The sequence below is a fragment of the Rhincodon typus genome, chromosome 7, assembly GCF_021869965.1.
Source record: "Rhincodon typus isolate 14 chromosome 7, sRhiTyp1.1, whole genome shotgun sequence".
In the NCBI taxonomy this organism is placed as follows: Eukaryota; Metazoa; Chordata; class Chondrichthyes; order Orectolobiformes; family Rhincodontidae; genus Rhincodon; species Rhincodon typus.
In genome coordinates, this window is record NC_063338.1 from 61,880,065 (window position 1) to 61,897,249 (window position 17,185).

At 39.4% G+C, this 17,185-nt stretch overlaps 1 protein-coding gene across 1 annotated transcript in view; it reads left to right on the top strand.

The window, feature by feature from the left end:
* The window catches only part of parp14rs1 (poly(ADP-ribose) polymerase family member 14-related sequence 1), a 64,715-nt gene extending 50,122 nt beyond the window's left edge, over positions 1-14,593 (top strand). Inside the window, exons 7-11 of the mRNA XM_048599229.1 lie at positions 4,907-5,113; positions 5,213-5,842; positions 6,568-6,731; positions 11,731-11,908; positions 12,576-14,593. Of these exons, the coding sequence (XP_048455186.1) occupies positions 4,907-5,113; positions 5,213-5,842; positions 6,568-6,731; positions 11,731-11,908; positions 12,576-12,865 (1,469 nt within the window). The 3' untranslated portion in view covers positions 12,866-14,593. The remainder of the gene's footprint in view (positions 1-4,906; positions 5,114-5,212; positions 5,843-6,567; positions 6,732-11,730; positions 11,909-12,575) is intronic.
* Positions 14,594-17,185: the final 2,592 nt, after the last annotated feature.

Below are 17,185 nucleotides of genomic sequence, written 5' to 3' on the forward strand. Positions count from 1 at the left end.
CCCTGATGCTGCTTGGTCTGCTGTGTTCATCCAGCTCTACACCTTGTTATTTCAGATTCTCCAGCATCGGCAGTTCCTACTATCTCTCAATATCCTTGTAAATCTTTTCTGTACCCTTTCAAGTTTTACAACATCCTTCCTACAGCAGGGAGACCAGAATTGAACAATGTTTAGGCCTCTTTTAGAATACTATGTCCTATACAGCCGCACCTTGACATCCTCACTCCTGTCCTCAATGCACCTGAACAATGAGGGCAAGTGTGCCAAACACCACCTTCACTACCCTGACTACCTGTGACTCCACGTGCAAAGAACTGTGCACCTGCACCCCTAGCTGTTTTTGTTTGGCAATATCCTCAGGGCCCAACCATTAACTGTATAAGTCCTGCCCTGATTTGCCTTACCAAAGTACTCAGCTCCTGACTCATTACAGTCTTAGTTCAAATCTGAACAAAAGAGCTGAATTCCAGAGTTGAGGTGATAGTGACAGCCCTTGACAGCAAGGTTGCATTCAATTGAGTGTGGCATTAAGGAGCACGAGCAAAACTGGAATCAATGGGCAAGCTCTCTGGTGGTTGGAGTCATACCTGGCAAATAGGAAGATGGTTGTGGTTATTGGAGGTCAATCATCTCAGCTCCAGGACATCTCTGTAGGAGTTCTTCAAGGTAGTATCCTAGGCCCAAACATCTTCAGCTGCTTCATCAATGACCTTCCCTCCTCCATAAGGTCAGAAGTGGGAATGGTCACCAATGATCGCACAATGTTCAGCACCATTCACAATTCCTCAGATATGGAAGCAGTCCATGTTCAAATGCAATAACATCTGGACAATGCTAGGCTGACAAGTGGCAATAACATTTATGCCACGCAAATACCAGGCAATGACAATCTTCAATAAGAGACTATTTAACCATTGCCCTTGATATGCATTGGTGTTACCATCACTCAATCTCCCATTATCAACATTCTGTGTGTTACAGTTGACCAAGAATTCAACTGAACTCGGCATGTAAATTAACTGGCAGGTCAGAGACTTGCAAACCTGAGGCAAGTAACTCACCTCCTGACTCCCCAAAGCATGCCCATCATCTACAAGGCGCAAGTTAGGATATGATGGAATATTCCTCACTTGCCTGATGGGTGAAGCTCCAACAACACTCAGGAAGCTTGACATAATCCAGGAGAAAGCAGTCCGCTTGATTGGCACCATATCCATATGCACCCATTCTCTCCAATACCAATGCTGAGTAGCAGCATCTTCATGATGCACTGCAAAAGTCACCAAAGATCCTTAGACAGTAGCTTCCAAACACACAGCAACTTCCATGTAGAAAGACAAGGGCAGCAGATACATGAGAACACCACCTTCAAGTTCCCCTCCAAGCCACTCACCATCCTGACTAGGAGATGTATTGCCATTCCTTCACTGCCACTGGTTCAAAATTCTGGAATTTTGAAATTTGCACATGGACTGCAGCTCACCACCACCTTCTTAAGGGCAACTAGGAACAGTCAATAAATGCTGGCCAGCCAGCAAGGGCCACGTCCCATGACTAAATAAACAAAACTGCTGCCATTGGTACTAACATAGATGACAACAACTGGATCCTTCCTCTCCTGCTACACATTCTTCTCCAGTCCTGAGCGGTGTCCTTAACCTTGGTACTGGGCAGGTACTCCTGCTCAGGGCTGAAGAAAACTATATCTGTCCCCCAATTATATTGTCCCCTATCACTACTGCATTCCTATTTTCCCCCCTCCATCTGAATGGTACTGTGAAACAAGTTTTTATGGTTAGTTATAACACAGTGTGGAGCTGGGGGAACACAGTGGGCCAGGCAGCATCCGAGGAGCAGGAAAGTTGACGTTTCAGGTCGGAACCCTTCTTCAGAAATGGGGGAGGGGGAAAGGAGCTCTGAAATAAATAGAGGAGGGGCGGAGCTGGGGAAGGTAGATGATAGGTGAGTGCAGGTAGGCAGTGATGGGGATTGGTCAGTGAGGTGGGAGGCGCGAATAGATTGTGTCAGATTATGACAGGTCAAGGAGGTGGGGATGAGAGGGTGGGTTGGTCATGGGATGAGGCTGGGGCTGCGGAGATTTTGAAACTGGTAAAGTCCACATTGAGACCATTGGGCTGTAGGGTCCCAAGGCAGAAAATGAGGTGCTGCTCCTCCAGTTTCCGGGTGGCGCCACTGTGACACTGGAGGAGGCCCAGGATGGACATGTCGTCCAGGGAGTGGGAGGGGGAGTTGAAATGGTTCGCAATTGGAAGGTGTTCTTTGTCACAAACAGAGTGCAGGTGCTCTACAAAGTGGTCTCCGAGCCTCCGCTTGGTCTCAGCAATGTAGAGGAGGCCACATCGGAAGCAGCGGATGCAGTAGACCACATTGGCAGATGTGCCTACCTGCACTCGCCTATCACCATCCCACCTACCTTCCCCAGTCCCATCCCCCCCTCTATTTATTTATACTGCCTCACCTACAGTCATACCAGCCCCGTACTGATTACAGACTGCTTTTGAATTACCTAGTCCGAGGGGAGTGACTGCTCTCTGGATCAAAATGTCCAGATAACCTTCCCCCTTCCCAATATACCACAACGTCTGCAGGTCAGTCTGTAGCTTCTCAACTCAGATCCAAAGCTTCATGAGCAGCAAACATTTACTACAGATGTGTTCACTTTGGATCACATTGGTATACAGCAGCTTCCACATGTTGCAGCAGCAACACATCACCCATCATACCATCATTGTCGTATTTGATTTAATTTATAAGCTAACTAATCCGGATTCTCTGTTCTTTACACTTGTATTAAATTTCATTTTTCTAAAATAAAAAAACATAAAAAACCTATTGATAGAATAGAGAGAAGAAAAACACTCGAGACTTGAATACAAACTGAAGATCTTATTTTTGTTTAAAATCTAGAAATATTCACCAATCCTATTCAAAAATAACCTTCTTTCCCTGCGCTGGTGTCACAATGTGCATTGTGACATCATTCTGCCATTGGTCTCACTGCAGGTCGACCTGCCAATCCAAGACTTTTATTCTCTCCCTCTTACCTCTCACTCTGGAGAGCTTACATCTTATAGTAACCTTAGTCAAAGCACCTCTGTCTACTTTTGCACCAAATTACCTCTGAATGAAATTTCATAGAAACATAGAAAAATGGAGCAGGTGTAGGCCATTCAACCCCTGAGCCTGTTCCTGCTTTGCCCCCATATCTTTTGATTCCTTTAGCTCCAAGTGTTATATTCAACTCCTTGAAGTTATACAATGTTTGGCCTCAACTGCTGCCTGTGGTAGTGAAATCCACAAGCTCACCACTTTGGATGAAGAAATTTCTTCTAATCTCAGTAATTCTAACAGTATAGTCTCACTTGGCCTTTATCTCACTGTGCTGAATTGTGCACATTGCCGGTACTACTTACTGACATCCCTCTGCCATCCTGTATCCTTCCGGGATTTATGAGGGTATTGAAAATTTGTTTAGTTTTACAGATCAGCTCATAATTGTCAGCCATTCCTACCCCATCTGACTCACAGTGGCTACCCTGTAGTCTTTAACCAGGGTTCTAATCGTGAAAGTAGTGAGCTTTTAAATTCTTCCAAGAGAATGATCTCACTTAGATCTTCACATGTGGTATTTACTCCTAACGCCCATATCGACCAGTCAAAGTTACCTTGCTTTATTCTTTCAAAGTTAAGGTACTTAGTTTACTTGAGTTTTAAATCATTTGTCCATATGCCTCCATATGTGCTTGGAGTAGTCTTTCTTACAGCATCATAATCCATTGTAACCTCCACTGACAGTGATACATATGTAGAACATGCTGTACCTTTCAACCTGCTCTGCAGACACAGTGTCCAGTTTTTCTTCAGCCATTTCATTTGTTTTGCTTCCTTTTAAATTAACATAAGGATTAACCCCACAGTTTTCCCCTTGGACTTCGGTTGGGCATGTAAAAAAAAACAAAACATTTCCTTACTGGATTTAGATTATGAATAAGAACATTCTTCTACATCTGAGGCTTCTTTTTTAACCCACAGCTCTTTAACCCAGTATTCTTTCCTCTTTTTGTTTCCTTTATGTTTCTTCTCTTTTGGTTTACTTTACAACTCAAGTTCCAGGCACTTAAATACTGTCTCTTTATCTTTCTGCTGCCTCTCTGAAAATCAAGAATTTTCATATCCATGTCAAACCTTTTTGATTCTAATGTTATTTCCTTTGTTTTATGCGTTCAAGCTGCTTTAAATGGCACTCACTTATAATTACCTTTTATGACTGTCATTTGAAGGACCTGGTCTCTGTTGTATTTCTACCAATTCCAAGTTATCAGGACAATTTGCAAAAAGTACCAAAACAAAGGATAAAAAACATTTATACTGAATAAGAGATGAGTGTTGACTGATTGGCAAGTGGACTCTGATTGGTAGAGGTTGACATGGAGAATGCCGAAGTTTATGGTGATTGACAGTTAAATGCCAAGTTTTATTTAAATGTTAAATCAGACATATTGACTCTGATTGGTCAAGACATTCCCTGAGAAATTAGTGATGTTAAAAGAAGTTAAAGTAACATCTATAAAAAAGGGACATTTTTTTAAAAAATTGGTATCATTTTGTTGTTCAGCACAATACGATAATAATGTTAATCTTGATACGTGAATACATGTAACAGATTTTTATTTGATATCATGGGTTACGAATTGAAATCCTTAAAAAGAAAGAATTTGCATAATAAATGTAAAAATTCAGGATTTGGGCATTAAGTAAAGGACTAACTTTAGGCATAGAAAGAGGTGAAAGAAATTGCCTTCTCAATGAATTAATTATTTTCACCACGACTAGAAGGCCAAATCATATATACTAATTTTAAATCTTTCTTCATTCCTATAAATAGGACAAGGACGAGTAAACCCTTCCCAAGTTGCCAATGCAATGATTGATTCAGTCTGTGATTTTGTAAACAGAAAATCTTCAACTTATTTGCAGAAGATTCGCATTGTTATTTTCCAACCACAAATGTTCAGTGAATTTCAGAACAGTCTGCAAAAACGTGAAAGGTCCAATCTTCCGGAATCAGAATCTTTCTGGAATAAAGCAAAAAGTAAGTCTCAGAACAATTTACAAAAGTTTTTCCTTGTGTTTATGTTTTATTCCACAAGAATTGCCTTGTTCTAATAGGTAATATTTCTGGCACTCCTAGATGCAGTAACAGGACTTTTTTGGACTGATCAAAGTAAAGAGAAGAAACAACATTTTACTGAAAACCATATTGTATTCAAAGATCAGATAGATCCTGTTCTGTTTGAAATCTGTGGAGCAAGCGAGCTAATTGTAGAAAAGGCGAAATCCTTTTTACAATGTTTAATTTTAAAAGAACATGATGAGAAAATCATTTACAGCGATGACTTATTTCAGTTCTCTGAAAAAGAAGAAGAAGAATTAACTGCACTCCAGAAGAAACTGCAAATCACAGTAGAGTTGAAACTTAAACCATCTGGAGCTGAGGCCATTGTTCGTGGCGCTGCTAAGGATGTTTCATCTGCTTATTCTAAAATTCAAGAAATGATTAATAATCTCAGAGTAAAAGAATCCAGAAGAAGAGATGAAGAACTTCTCAACAATTTGGTGCAATGGCACTTTGAACAAGGTGCACAGTTCATCCCTTTTGACAAGGCTGTGAACCTTGATCTGGAAAAGGCATTCACTCAGGTCAAAACTGAACTCTTAATTGAATGGCAGTCCAAAAGATGGAGAGTGGATTTCAAACAAAATACTGCAACTGACACTCAAGGAAACATAATTAACTTGAAAAGGGTTTTGAAAACAGAAGGTAAATCTTTTCGTCTTAATAAAAAAGAACTGTTCGTAGTTATTCATTTTGATGTACTTTCCACAAACGATGAGTGGGTGTTGCTGTAGATCAGTTCACTCATTTTGCCTTATGGATAATGGCATGCCAGAAAAACAAAACCTATATGGAATCACCTTAGTTAGTCTTAATTCAGTTTGAAGGGTACATTGGTCCACAGCACAAACTCCATAGAAGTATCACAAATCTAAACTAAAAAGCAGTATCAAGGGCTCCATATGACTTGTATGGTGAACAGAAATAATTTAGGTGTGCGATGAGATATTGTCCTGACATGGAGATGTTAGGACAATGTATTCAGTAATTCTTTTTAAGTACTTTGCAAACGTTTATATTTGTCCAGGAGAAAAAGTCAAAAGAGTTGGTGCCATTGGAGATTGATTCATTTAATTTGTCCAATTCATTTGTAATGAGAAGATGTCATATTTCATGTTTGTAGTGAACAGGAACAAAATTATTCCTCAAATACTTATACAATGAAATCATCATGTCTTTTAAGTCAAAACAATTAAATATCTGACTTGTCTTATAATTGTCATGGTAGAAGTTAATTATAACATTGGATGCTTAATTTGGGGAAAAGAAAACATCCTGGCACTGACAGCCATTTCTTGAGGCTAATAAAACTTTGACTAGCATATGAATGATGATAAAAATATGATGTGATTCATTTGATTTATCTCCAGGAATGGCAACAGACAACATTCCTAGCCACTGGGATGACATGCAAAAATCACAGTACAAATTTATACAGTTACAACAACAATCCCAAGAATATCAGGAAGTAGTGAAATCAATAACAACATCAGAGAACTTAATGAGACTAAATAAACCGATTAAGATTGTGAAGGTATTTTAATATTTGTTGATAATGTAATCCACTTTCATGGCATCCAAACAACAATATGTGAAAGTGAACAAACTTTCAATTAATATATGATTGTTTTAAAGCTGGAAAACCTGAAGCATTAACTCTGTTTCTGTGTCTACTATTGGTATTAACATATGGTGATCTATCTCATAACGTATATCATAGAAAATTAGCATGAAAATAATTGCTGGGCAGTACGTTGCCAAAGAAATGAGGAGGTATTCTTCTGAGTTAGAGATGTTTTGGATGAAGTTTGAGCAGTGAATAAACAGAATGGAATTTGGAGGCTACCATCTGATATCGTCCGAAAAAGTCCAACAACTTTAAAAAAATTCAGTGGATGTCAACATCACTAGCTAGGCCATCATTTATTGCCCATCCCCAATTGCATGCAAGAGTCAACCAGATTGTTGTGGATTTGGAGTCACGTGGTCAGACTAGATAAAGGTGGCAGATTTACTACCTTAAAACATGTTGACAGTATAGTCATGATGGTATAGAGGGAAAGTCCATTTCCATTTTTCCCTTAAAATGATTTCATGTTTACTCTCCGTAGATCAATCCAATCAGTCCCATTACCCCGAGTCGACATGTAAGTTTATTTCCCTGAAGGTTTCCTTTCCCTTCTCAGCATGGCCTGCTTGAGGTCTGAAGAAGGCCAGCATGAGCTCTGAAGAGGGTAGGGAGCAGGTCAGTAGTGGACAAGGGGCAGAAGGTTTGGCAGAGGGAGTGCGGACATAATGCAGTACAGTCACAGCAGATGGGCTCACAACAATGATGTTAGTAATGGAAGAAATCACACACGCACTAGCAGTCGCCGTGAGAGCTACTATGTCTAATACCTGGCCAATAGGCTTAAGAAATTAACATTTACATCTCTATGTTGGCAATCCTTAATTAACTCAAACATCTTCAAGTGCCTGTTGATTCCTTATCTCATTATTGTTTATGGAACCTTACCCATTACTGCAATCAAACTGACTAGCGTGTGATTATTAGGGACCCCTGTTTGAGTAAAGATGGTGCAATTGCCACTATTCATTCCCGTGGCACCTCCCCCTATCTAGGGAAGAATGGAAAAGAATGACAAGCTCTTTCTTTATCTCCAACCCTGTTTATTTAAGAAGTCTGGGATAGCAGGCTTCCTGGATCAGACAACTTATCTACTCTAAGCCTAACAAGCCTTTTCCCATTTGCTACCATGTTTCACCTCTTCCATTACCTTGACCACCTTCTTTGAATGTTTTGTTACCACCTCCTTCCTTTGTAATTGCAGATTTGAGGAATATGGGGATAGCACAGGAAAATGGCGTTGAGATAGATGATTAGTCATAATCTAGGAAGGCAGAGGACGTTTGTGGCTAAGTGGTTTATTCCTGCTCCAATATTCAATAATGATTGGTTATTCTATTTTTGTCCAGTAGGATACATATGTACCAACCTCGTTAATCTTAACAGGACACGCTGCATCTCTTTATACATGATTGCTATTTCTGTGTTGCTGAGAAGCTTTTGGGGTTCCTTTTTATTGTTAACTGCAGTCCATTCTCATATTTTATCTTTCACTGTCTTATTTTCTTCATCATTTGTCCTTTCAACATATTGTTTTGTTCTGGTTCACATGTGACAAATTCACCTAACATGTATTGTACACAGTGTTGCCACCATATGTTTTGGCAAAAACCTAGACAGTGCTTTCGATAAAACCTAGAGAAATATAGACAGTTTTAACTTTGGCTACCCCTAGATATTTATCCTATTTACATGACTTGTTCATAATATTACAAAGTAATCCAAATTGTTTTTCAGAATAATGTCATGTGAACAACTAAAATATACCACGCTTTTGCGTGCTGTGAAAAAAACCTATACGAATGTAACACAACGATGACTCACTGAGTTAACTTAATTTCCAAACCAAAATGGCGATGGCTGCCTGGATTTGCGCATGCATTGGGCCAGAGCACCAAGTCCAATGACAAAACAATCCTATGCAATTTCAGCATGAACACCATGGAATAATGCAAAAAAGTTACAAAATTTGACATTTAAATGCATAGAATTGCTCCAAATTAAATGAATCAGCATATATACAACAGGGTCTTGTGAAAGAAACCTAAATTTTGAACGGGAAAACCTTGAAACATAGGACCCAAAAAAATAAATCTAGTTGGAAAAACAAAGAAGTGGCAAGATTGGTTGTAGACTTCTGCTCCTTTCATCATATTCTGTATTTCCTCAGTCCAACGCATCCAAGCCGACCAAGTTTTCCAATCTAAATTTGTTCCACTCACCTGCATTTGGTCCATATCCCTGTAAACCTTTCCTATTCATGTACCTGTCCAAATGTCTTTTAAATGTTGTAGCTGTACCTGCATCTACCACTTCCTCTGGCAGTTCATTCCATATACAAACCACCCTTTGTGTGAAAAGGTTGCCCCTCAGATCCTTTTAAATCTTTCTTCTCTCACCTTAAAAATATGTCCCCGAGTTTATAACTCACCCACCATAGGGAAAAGACCCTTGCTATTCACCTTATCTATGCCCCTCATGATTTTATAAACCTCTATAAGGTCACCCTTTATACGATGTCCAGAACTGCAACAGTACTGCAAAAGTGGCTTCACCAACATCCTGTACAAGCTCAACATGACATCCCAACTCCTGTACTCAATGGACTGAACAATGAAGGCAAGAGTGCAAAATGATTTCTTAACCACCCTGTCTACCTGTAATGCAACTATCAAAGAACAATGTACCTGAACCCCTAGGTCTTTCTGTTCGACAGTACTACCCAGGGCCCTACCATTAACTGTATAAGTCCTGCCCTTGTTTGTTTTACTAAAATGCAATACCTTGCATTTTTCCAAATTAAACTCCACCTGCCACCCCTTAGCCCATTAGCCCAATTGATTAAGATCCCTTTGTAATCTTAGATGACCTTCTTCAATTTCAACTCTACCACCAATTTTGGTATATTCTGCAAACTTATGAACCATGCTTCTAAATTCTTATTGAAATTGTTTATATGAGTGACAAACAGAAGTTGGCTCAGTATTCATCGTCCAAGAATCCCTGGCTTTGGTTCCTCTGCCTTTAATCCATTTTAGAATATACTTAAGATTCACGCATGAAATCTCTGCTTCTTGAAAGCCATCCATTGATCCAGTACAGTTATCCTGTTAATTCTTGGTTCTGACTGGCTGGATGCACATTGAAGTTAGTCCACTTCCTCTTTAAACATTCTGTGCTTGATTACTGCTTGCTCTTCAAATTCAAGTTGAAACCTTATGATTCAATAATCACTGTTCTTTAACTGCACACCCTCCCACACCTGACCCACCTCATTCCCCAGCATCAGATCCAGCAATATAATAGAAGCAAAATACAAGTGGAAGCTTGGGATCTGAAATAAAACCAGGAGAAAATTTGGCTGCCCAGTTGAGGGTCTGTGGAAAAAGATAGAGTTAAATTTCAAGTCCAGAAAGATGCTTGAAGTGACCACTGTTGAAATTTCCATGACTGGCAGATTTAAAAAAAATGTTTATGGGATGTGGGAATCATTGGCTGGGCCAGCATTTATTGTCAGTCTCTAGTTACCCTTGAGGAAGTGGTGGTGATGATTTGCCTTATTGAATTGCTGCAGTACATTTGATATTGGTAGGCTCACAGTGCCCTTGGGGAGGGAATTCCGGGAATTTAACTGAGCAACATTGAAGGAACAGTGATGGTGAATGGCTTGGAGAGAAACTTACAGGTGACGAAATTCCCTTGTATCTGTTGCCCTTTGTGCAGTGCATCTTGTAGATGGTATACATTGCTGTGCCTTAGCATCAATGGTGGAGGGAGTGAATGTTTGTGAATATAGTGCCAATCAAATGAGTTGCTTTGTCCTGGATGGTGTCAAGCTTCTTGAGTGTTGAGGGAGCTGCATTCACCCAGGCAACTGGGGAGTATTCCATCACACTCTTGTGCCTTGTAGAAGGTGGGCAGGCCTTGGGAACTCAGGAGGTGAGGACTGCAGGATTCTGAGCCTCTGGACCTACCCTTGTAGCTACAGTATTTGTATGACTAGTCTAAGTCTGTTTCTGGTCAGTGATAACCCTCAGGATTTTACATGGCCACAACAGAGACTTTATAGTCAAGTTTCATTAATGCATCTTTCTCCCGAGTGTTTCTACCATTTCTACCTTCTCACTGGGGTCTACAGACTGATAAGTTCTTACGTAAATTTCTATGACTGTCATTTCTATGAATACCAAGTTGCCATTAGCTCATAGATAATTTTGAAAATATGTCAACTGCTGACTGAGGACTCTCAGCCCATGAGCAAAGCATTACATGTACTGGTCTAAATTGCCATTACATTAAACCTATTTGCTGCTTGTTGAGTGACCTGTGATGGATTAATCAGTTACCGGCTTAACACTGAGTTAAGGTCACCAATGATCTCTTCAGGAGGTTTTCATAATTAATTTCCTTCCTAAAGGGACCAAAAAAAACTAAAATAAATCTAGTTCTATAGGCTAGCTGATTTTCCACACGTCGAATTGATGAAGCTTAGGTGTCACTCAAACGTCCTATGAAAATGACTATGAAAAGGGTAGAATAAGATATATATGTAGCTCATCTGTAATATTATCACTTGATTGAGTATAAATATGTCAACACACCACAGATACATATCTTAGCCTTTTAGTATTATTACCAGCAACATGGTTGTCCTAGAGTTCGTATTTCCAGATGTTTCACAACTAAATGATTGTAATAAGAGCTAATAAAAAATATTCAGATACAGGAACTCTGAAAGACCAAAAATATTCAGCACTCAGCAGATCAGGAGAGAACAGATGAATTAACATTTCAGGAATGGATACTTTATTTTATAGAAGCCAACTTTGTATTATTGTAAGTACTTTGAGTCTTGTTTTAAAGTTAAATTGCCTATAAAATGTAACAAAGAAATTTTATTGAACAGATTGAAAGATTGCAAAACATGTGCCTTTGGAAGAATTATATGATTAAAAAACAACAGCTGGAAGATAAGAATCCTGTTGGCACTAGTAATGAACATGTCCTATTTCATGGAACAGCACAAGACACGCTTGATTCAATTAACCATCATGGATTTAATCGTAGTTATGCAGGAAGGAATGGTAAGGAACATGATTTCCCTCATAGTCAAAATGGAAAAGTTTAAATGCTGAAAAGACTGGTTGTGACTATTTGATATTTACTTTTGATCAAAACTACAGTTCTTACAAAATATTTTAATGATGAAATTGCTGGAAAAGCTCAGTAAGTCTGGCAGCATTTACGAAGAGAAATCAGAGGTAATGTTTTAGGTCCGGTGACCCTTCCACAGAACGAATGATGGAGTAGAGATAATGATGGAGTAGTTTTGTTTTCTTAAAAAACAACAATGTAGATTTTTTAAAAAATGTTTGATCTTAATTTTGAATGTTATCAATAAACTTGGCTGATGGTTGCTGATCTTTTTAGACTGTGAAATATACCAGTGAGCAAAAGAAAATATGACAAATGTGTCAACTGACTTGATTTTCAGTAGGCCTTAAAAGAGGTCTTTGCTGTTCCCGAAAGTGAGACTGCACTACAAGCATTACCATATCCAAATAAAATCAGCTCCACATTTCTCTAAACCTTTTAGTTTTTTTCTTAAATGTTTTTAATGAAGTAAGTCTGAAAAGTGTTTCGTTTAAGGATGTTCAAAGCAGATAAGTTTTCTCCCAAAGACAAAGTGATATGTCATTTGGTACTTTTGGTACATAAAATGATTGCACTTTTTTTATTTTTCTTGTATAGCCACAGCACTCGGGAAGGGCACCTATTTTGCAGTAAGTGCAAGTTATTCTGCTCAGGAAACATACTCAAGGACTGATGCTCGTGGATTTAAGTACATGTATCGTGCTCGAGTACTTACTGGAGTCTACTGTCGAGGACAGCCAGGAATGGTCACTCCCCCTTCAAAATCTTCAACAAATCCTACAGACTTGTATGATAGCGTCGTTGATAATGAACAAAACCCAACAATGTTCATCATTTTCAATGATATTCAAGCCTATCCAGAATACTTAATAACCTTTACATTATAGAGTCATTTTGGATAGAAAATCCCATTATAATGGCTTGTTATGTACTCTTTTACAGTTGTGTTACTCAACTAAAATTGTTTCTAACTTTCTTAAAACCTTTCAGTCAATATTGCATACTTCTGTCCTGAAATCAGTTTTTAGATCAGGAAAATCAGTCTGAATAGCTATTGAAATTACTAGGTAGCAGGGCCAGAAAACTTTATTTCAGGTCTAAACAATAAGTTTTAATTCTGATCAAGGATAAATTTCTGACTTTGTTATTTGTAAGTTTCTAACACAAGATTGTCTTGGACAGTCTCGAGCCAGTTTCAAATGGGCATAAGACTTAAGAGTAAACTGCTGAGAGAAATGACTCTTAGATTAGCAAATAAAGATTATGTCAATGCTTTTCATAGTGTTTTTGAAATATAAGTTGAGAGTCTTTTGAATATTGAGGCTCCAAGTCTCAGGAGCAAAACTGATATCAGCTCCCCTTCAACTTGCTGTAAAGTTCCCATGTATTTTTAGTAAAGTGCAGATTCCCAAAATAACTCATGTCCCTGCATTGATGTCAGGGCAATACTAAAAATTCTCACAATTCCATCTGCGCAGATTTTGAAAAGTCTGCATGAGGAATACCTCATGAAACCTCTGTAGAATACAAATTAGTTAAGCTAAAAAGACAGCCGCGGTCTAACTGTTGCTTAGCTGCTGGTATTTGGTGTTTGTTCTCGCCTTTTTGATCAGATCATCACCAGATGAATTCCCTCAACTTTGTTTGGCGACCAACATTGGATGTAATTGTGATGATACTTGGATCTGTGGTCTCCTAAACAGTTACTGATCTGCTAGATCAGATTCATGATCATTTCTGATGTTAGCTTCTTCTGCTTGGTAGCTACTTACATAAAGTGAAAGTGGATGGGTTATGATGGGGAATACTATAAATGGATGATTAAGCAGTGGTAAGACCAGTAGCGATGAGCAAATATGTATGCCTATTGCTTTAACTTTATTTGAAAATGTTCCTAATCAGAATACTTAGTGGGGAAGCAGAAATCGGAAATCCTAATAGAGATGACCTACTGGATCTGAGCTTGCCTGAATACTCAACTTATTACTGGAGAAGGCATCAGAAACATAGAAAATGATGCAGGGAAAGTGAACTCTTTTGAGGTGGATTAAAGCAGAGAAAGTGTCAGCCTTTGTGTTTAAAAATTAGGTTCACTGGACTGTCTGACAGGAGTACTTAAATACATGATAAATTGGTTGAGGTGCTTCTATTTGTAGCCTTACAAAAGAGACTCGTTTTTTTAGCTTCATTTGACTAGGACAAAGTTTAGTCTCGTATTTGACCATTTTCTCTCTGTGTAAAGGTGTAGTTTGGGATTTCAACGTACCTGCAAAGACAGACTTTGACAATATGTGCAAAGAACCATTTTCCTATATCCACCAAGATTCTCCTTTATTTAGTAATTAGTGGATTTTAGTAATTTTTGACACCAGAAGTAAGAATTGATGAATGCTAATGATGTTAAATTCTTTAACTGTCAATGATTTCTTTGAAATATTCAAATATATCACTGTACATCACATTCTTCCTGTTTGCTATTTATGTTCGGAATTGTCATGCAAAATCAGAAATGTGATTTCTTATTTTTCCTTGTATTAACTCTCTGATTGAAGGTCCAAGACATACTTGTAAGGCATATTTTTATATAGAATTAATAAAACTACCTGATGTCCCAATGTAGAAATTCTAAAACTATACAAAAACAGAACTATAGAGAGATTTGGTTGATTTTACAGTCATTTTATTTATTTGTTCATTATATGTAAGGGTAGCTGGCAAGGCCAGCATTTGTTGGCCATCCACAATTGCCTTTGAAAACTTGCTGGTTGGCTGCGTTATGGAACTGCTACAGTCCATGTGGTGTAGGGACGTCCACAGTGCTGCATGGAAGGAAATTCCAGGTTTTTGACCCAGCAGCAGTGAAGGCATTGTGATATAAGTCCAAGTAAGGATGCTGTGTTGCTTGAAGGGTAACTTTTAGGTGCTGGTGTTTCCATGCATTTTCTGCTCTAATCTTTCTAGTTGGTGGGGTTCTTGGGTTTGAAATGTGCTGTTGAAGGAGACATGGCAAGTTTGTGCAGTGAGTCTTGTAGATAGTACTCTGCAATTGAGAAGTGGATGTTTAAGGTGGTATCAATCAAACAGACTGCTTTATCCTAGGTGGTATTGATCTTATTGAGAGTCATTGAAGTTGCATTCATCCAGCAAAGGGTGAGTATTCCATCACACTCTTTGTAAACAGAGGAGAGTAAAAAGTTACCTGCTGTGAATTCTCAGCTTCTGACCTGCACTGTAATTAGATGGTTGGTCAAGCTCAGTTTCTGGTCAATGATATACCCCAAGATGTTCATGTTAGAGACCGTAGTACTATTGAATATCAAAAGGAGATGGTTAATACCTGACACTTGTGAAAACATTGTTTTTTTGCTACCTATCAGCTGAAACCTGAATATTGTCATGTCTTGTCCCCTGCAAGTGCAAACTGTTTCAGTATCTGAGGAGTTACAAATCGTACTGAAAACTGGAATCATCAGGTAACATCCGACTCCTGCCTTAAGACAAACAGTTGCAGTGACATCCTGGAATGGACATGATCGATCTTGAAAAAGAACAGTCAGATTAATTGGTGCTCAGTTTCACTCCAACTAATGGAGAGATTTCCACTCCCCTTTACAACTTTACTTCAGTTTCACTGGGGTGCTTTGATTTCATAGACAACCAATCAATCTCACCTCACATTTGAATAAGAAGAACTACAGATTTTAAAAGGCACAAAAATACCTTGGACTGAATTTTAACGTTTGCCAGAAGCGGGAATGGAGACAAATGACGTTCAAGATTCCACCCGTCCTGGGTTTTCCCAGAATGTTGCAGTTTGGCTTCCCATCCCAGTGGGGGCTTCCAGGAGTGCTGTTTGCCCCAGATTTCCCATCTCAACTGCCTGATAATTGTGAATAGTTCCAAATGTGCACTGTACTGCTGTATATGTGCAATCCAGAGCAGGCACAGTGTGCATGCACAGACAGAACCACAAGGGAGCAGCAGCTTACTAGCCAGCACCACTGCCCTCCCGGTGTCAATAACTGAGTGAATGGTGGAGTGGCGGATTATGGGAGTGGGGTTCCTGCAGGGTTTGGCATTGTAGTGGGGTGGTGAAGGTAGGCATCCAGCGCATGCATAACTCTTGAGCTCTGAAGCTAGATGCAGAAGTACCAAGTCCAGGTGTCAGATCCATTATAAGACCAAACAGGGGTCCAGGCAAGCCTATGGAGAATGAGAGGGGTCTAGGGAGGCCAGAAGGGAGTTGAGGGCTGCAGTGAGGCCTAATGGAGAGAGGAGAGAAGGGGGTCTAGGAAGACCTATTGGTGGAGAGCAGGTATTAGGGTGAATCAAGCAACTTGTTCTGGTAGTCTGAACAACATTACTCCCTGATCCTAAGATCTTATTAGTACACCCACCCACACCATTTCCCCAGATCTTGCCAGCTATTGCACAACACTGGACAGTTGTCCATTATTTTTTCCTCCAGAGTTAGTCATCCTGACTTGAAGGTGGGATAGAAGGTGGTGGAGTCAGAAACTCAGGAGTCGACACATTCATTTGGAACTCTATGCTATGATACAATGGAATGTAGGAATTAAGAGCAGAAGTAGGCAATTCAGCCCTTCGAGCTCACCCTGCCATGATCATTACATGATCATGGTTGATCTTATCCTGGTCTCAACTCCATTTTCCTGCCTCCTCCCCATAGCCCCTTATCTAACTTTTCATCAGAAACATATCTATTTCTTTTGTGAGTCTGTTGATTCATTCTGCCTCCACTGCACTCTGGAGCAGAGTTTCACAGATTCACAACCCCCTGAGAGAAGTCGTTTCTCCTGATCTCAGTTTTGAACCTATTTTCTCTCACTCTGTATCTATGCCTTCTTGACTGTCCCACAAGGGGGAACATCTGTTCAATATCCACCTTATCAATCCACTTGAGCACTTTATGTACCTTCATTACATTCCCCCTCATTCTTCTGAGCTCCAGCAAGTACAAATCCAAACTATTTGCCTGCTCCTCGTACGACACCACTTTCATCCCTGGAATCAACCTGGTGAACTTCCTCTGAACTCTCTCCAGTGCCACCACTTCCTCAAGTAAAGAGTCCAAAACTGGACACACTCCCCAGTGCCTTACATAATTGTAAAAAGTCAGAAGTCACATGACCAGGTTATAGTCTAATAGATAGTAGGAACTGCAGATGCTGGAGAATCTGAGATAA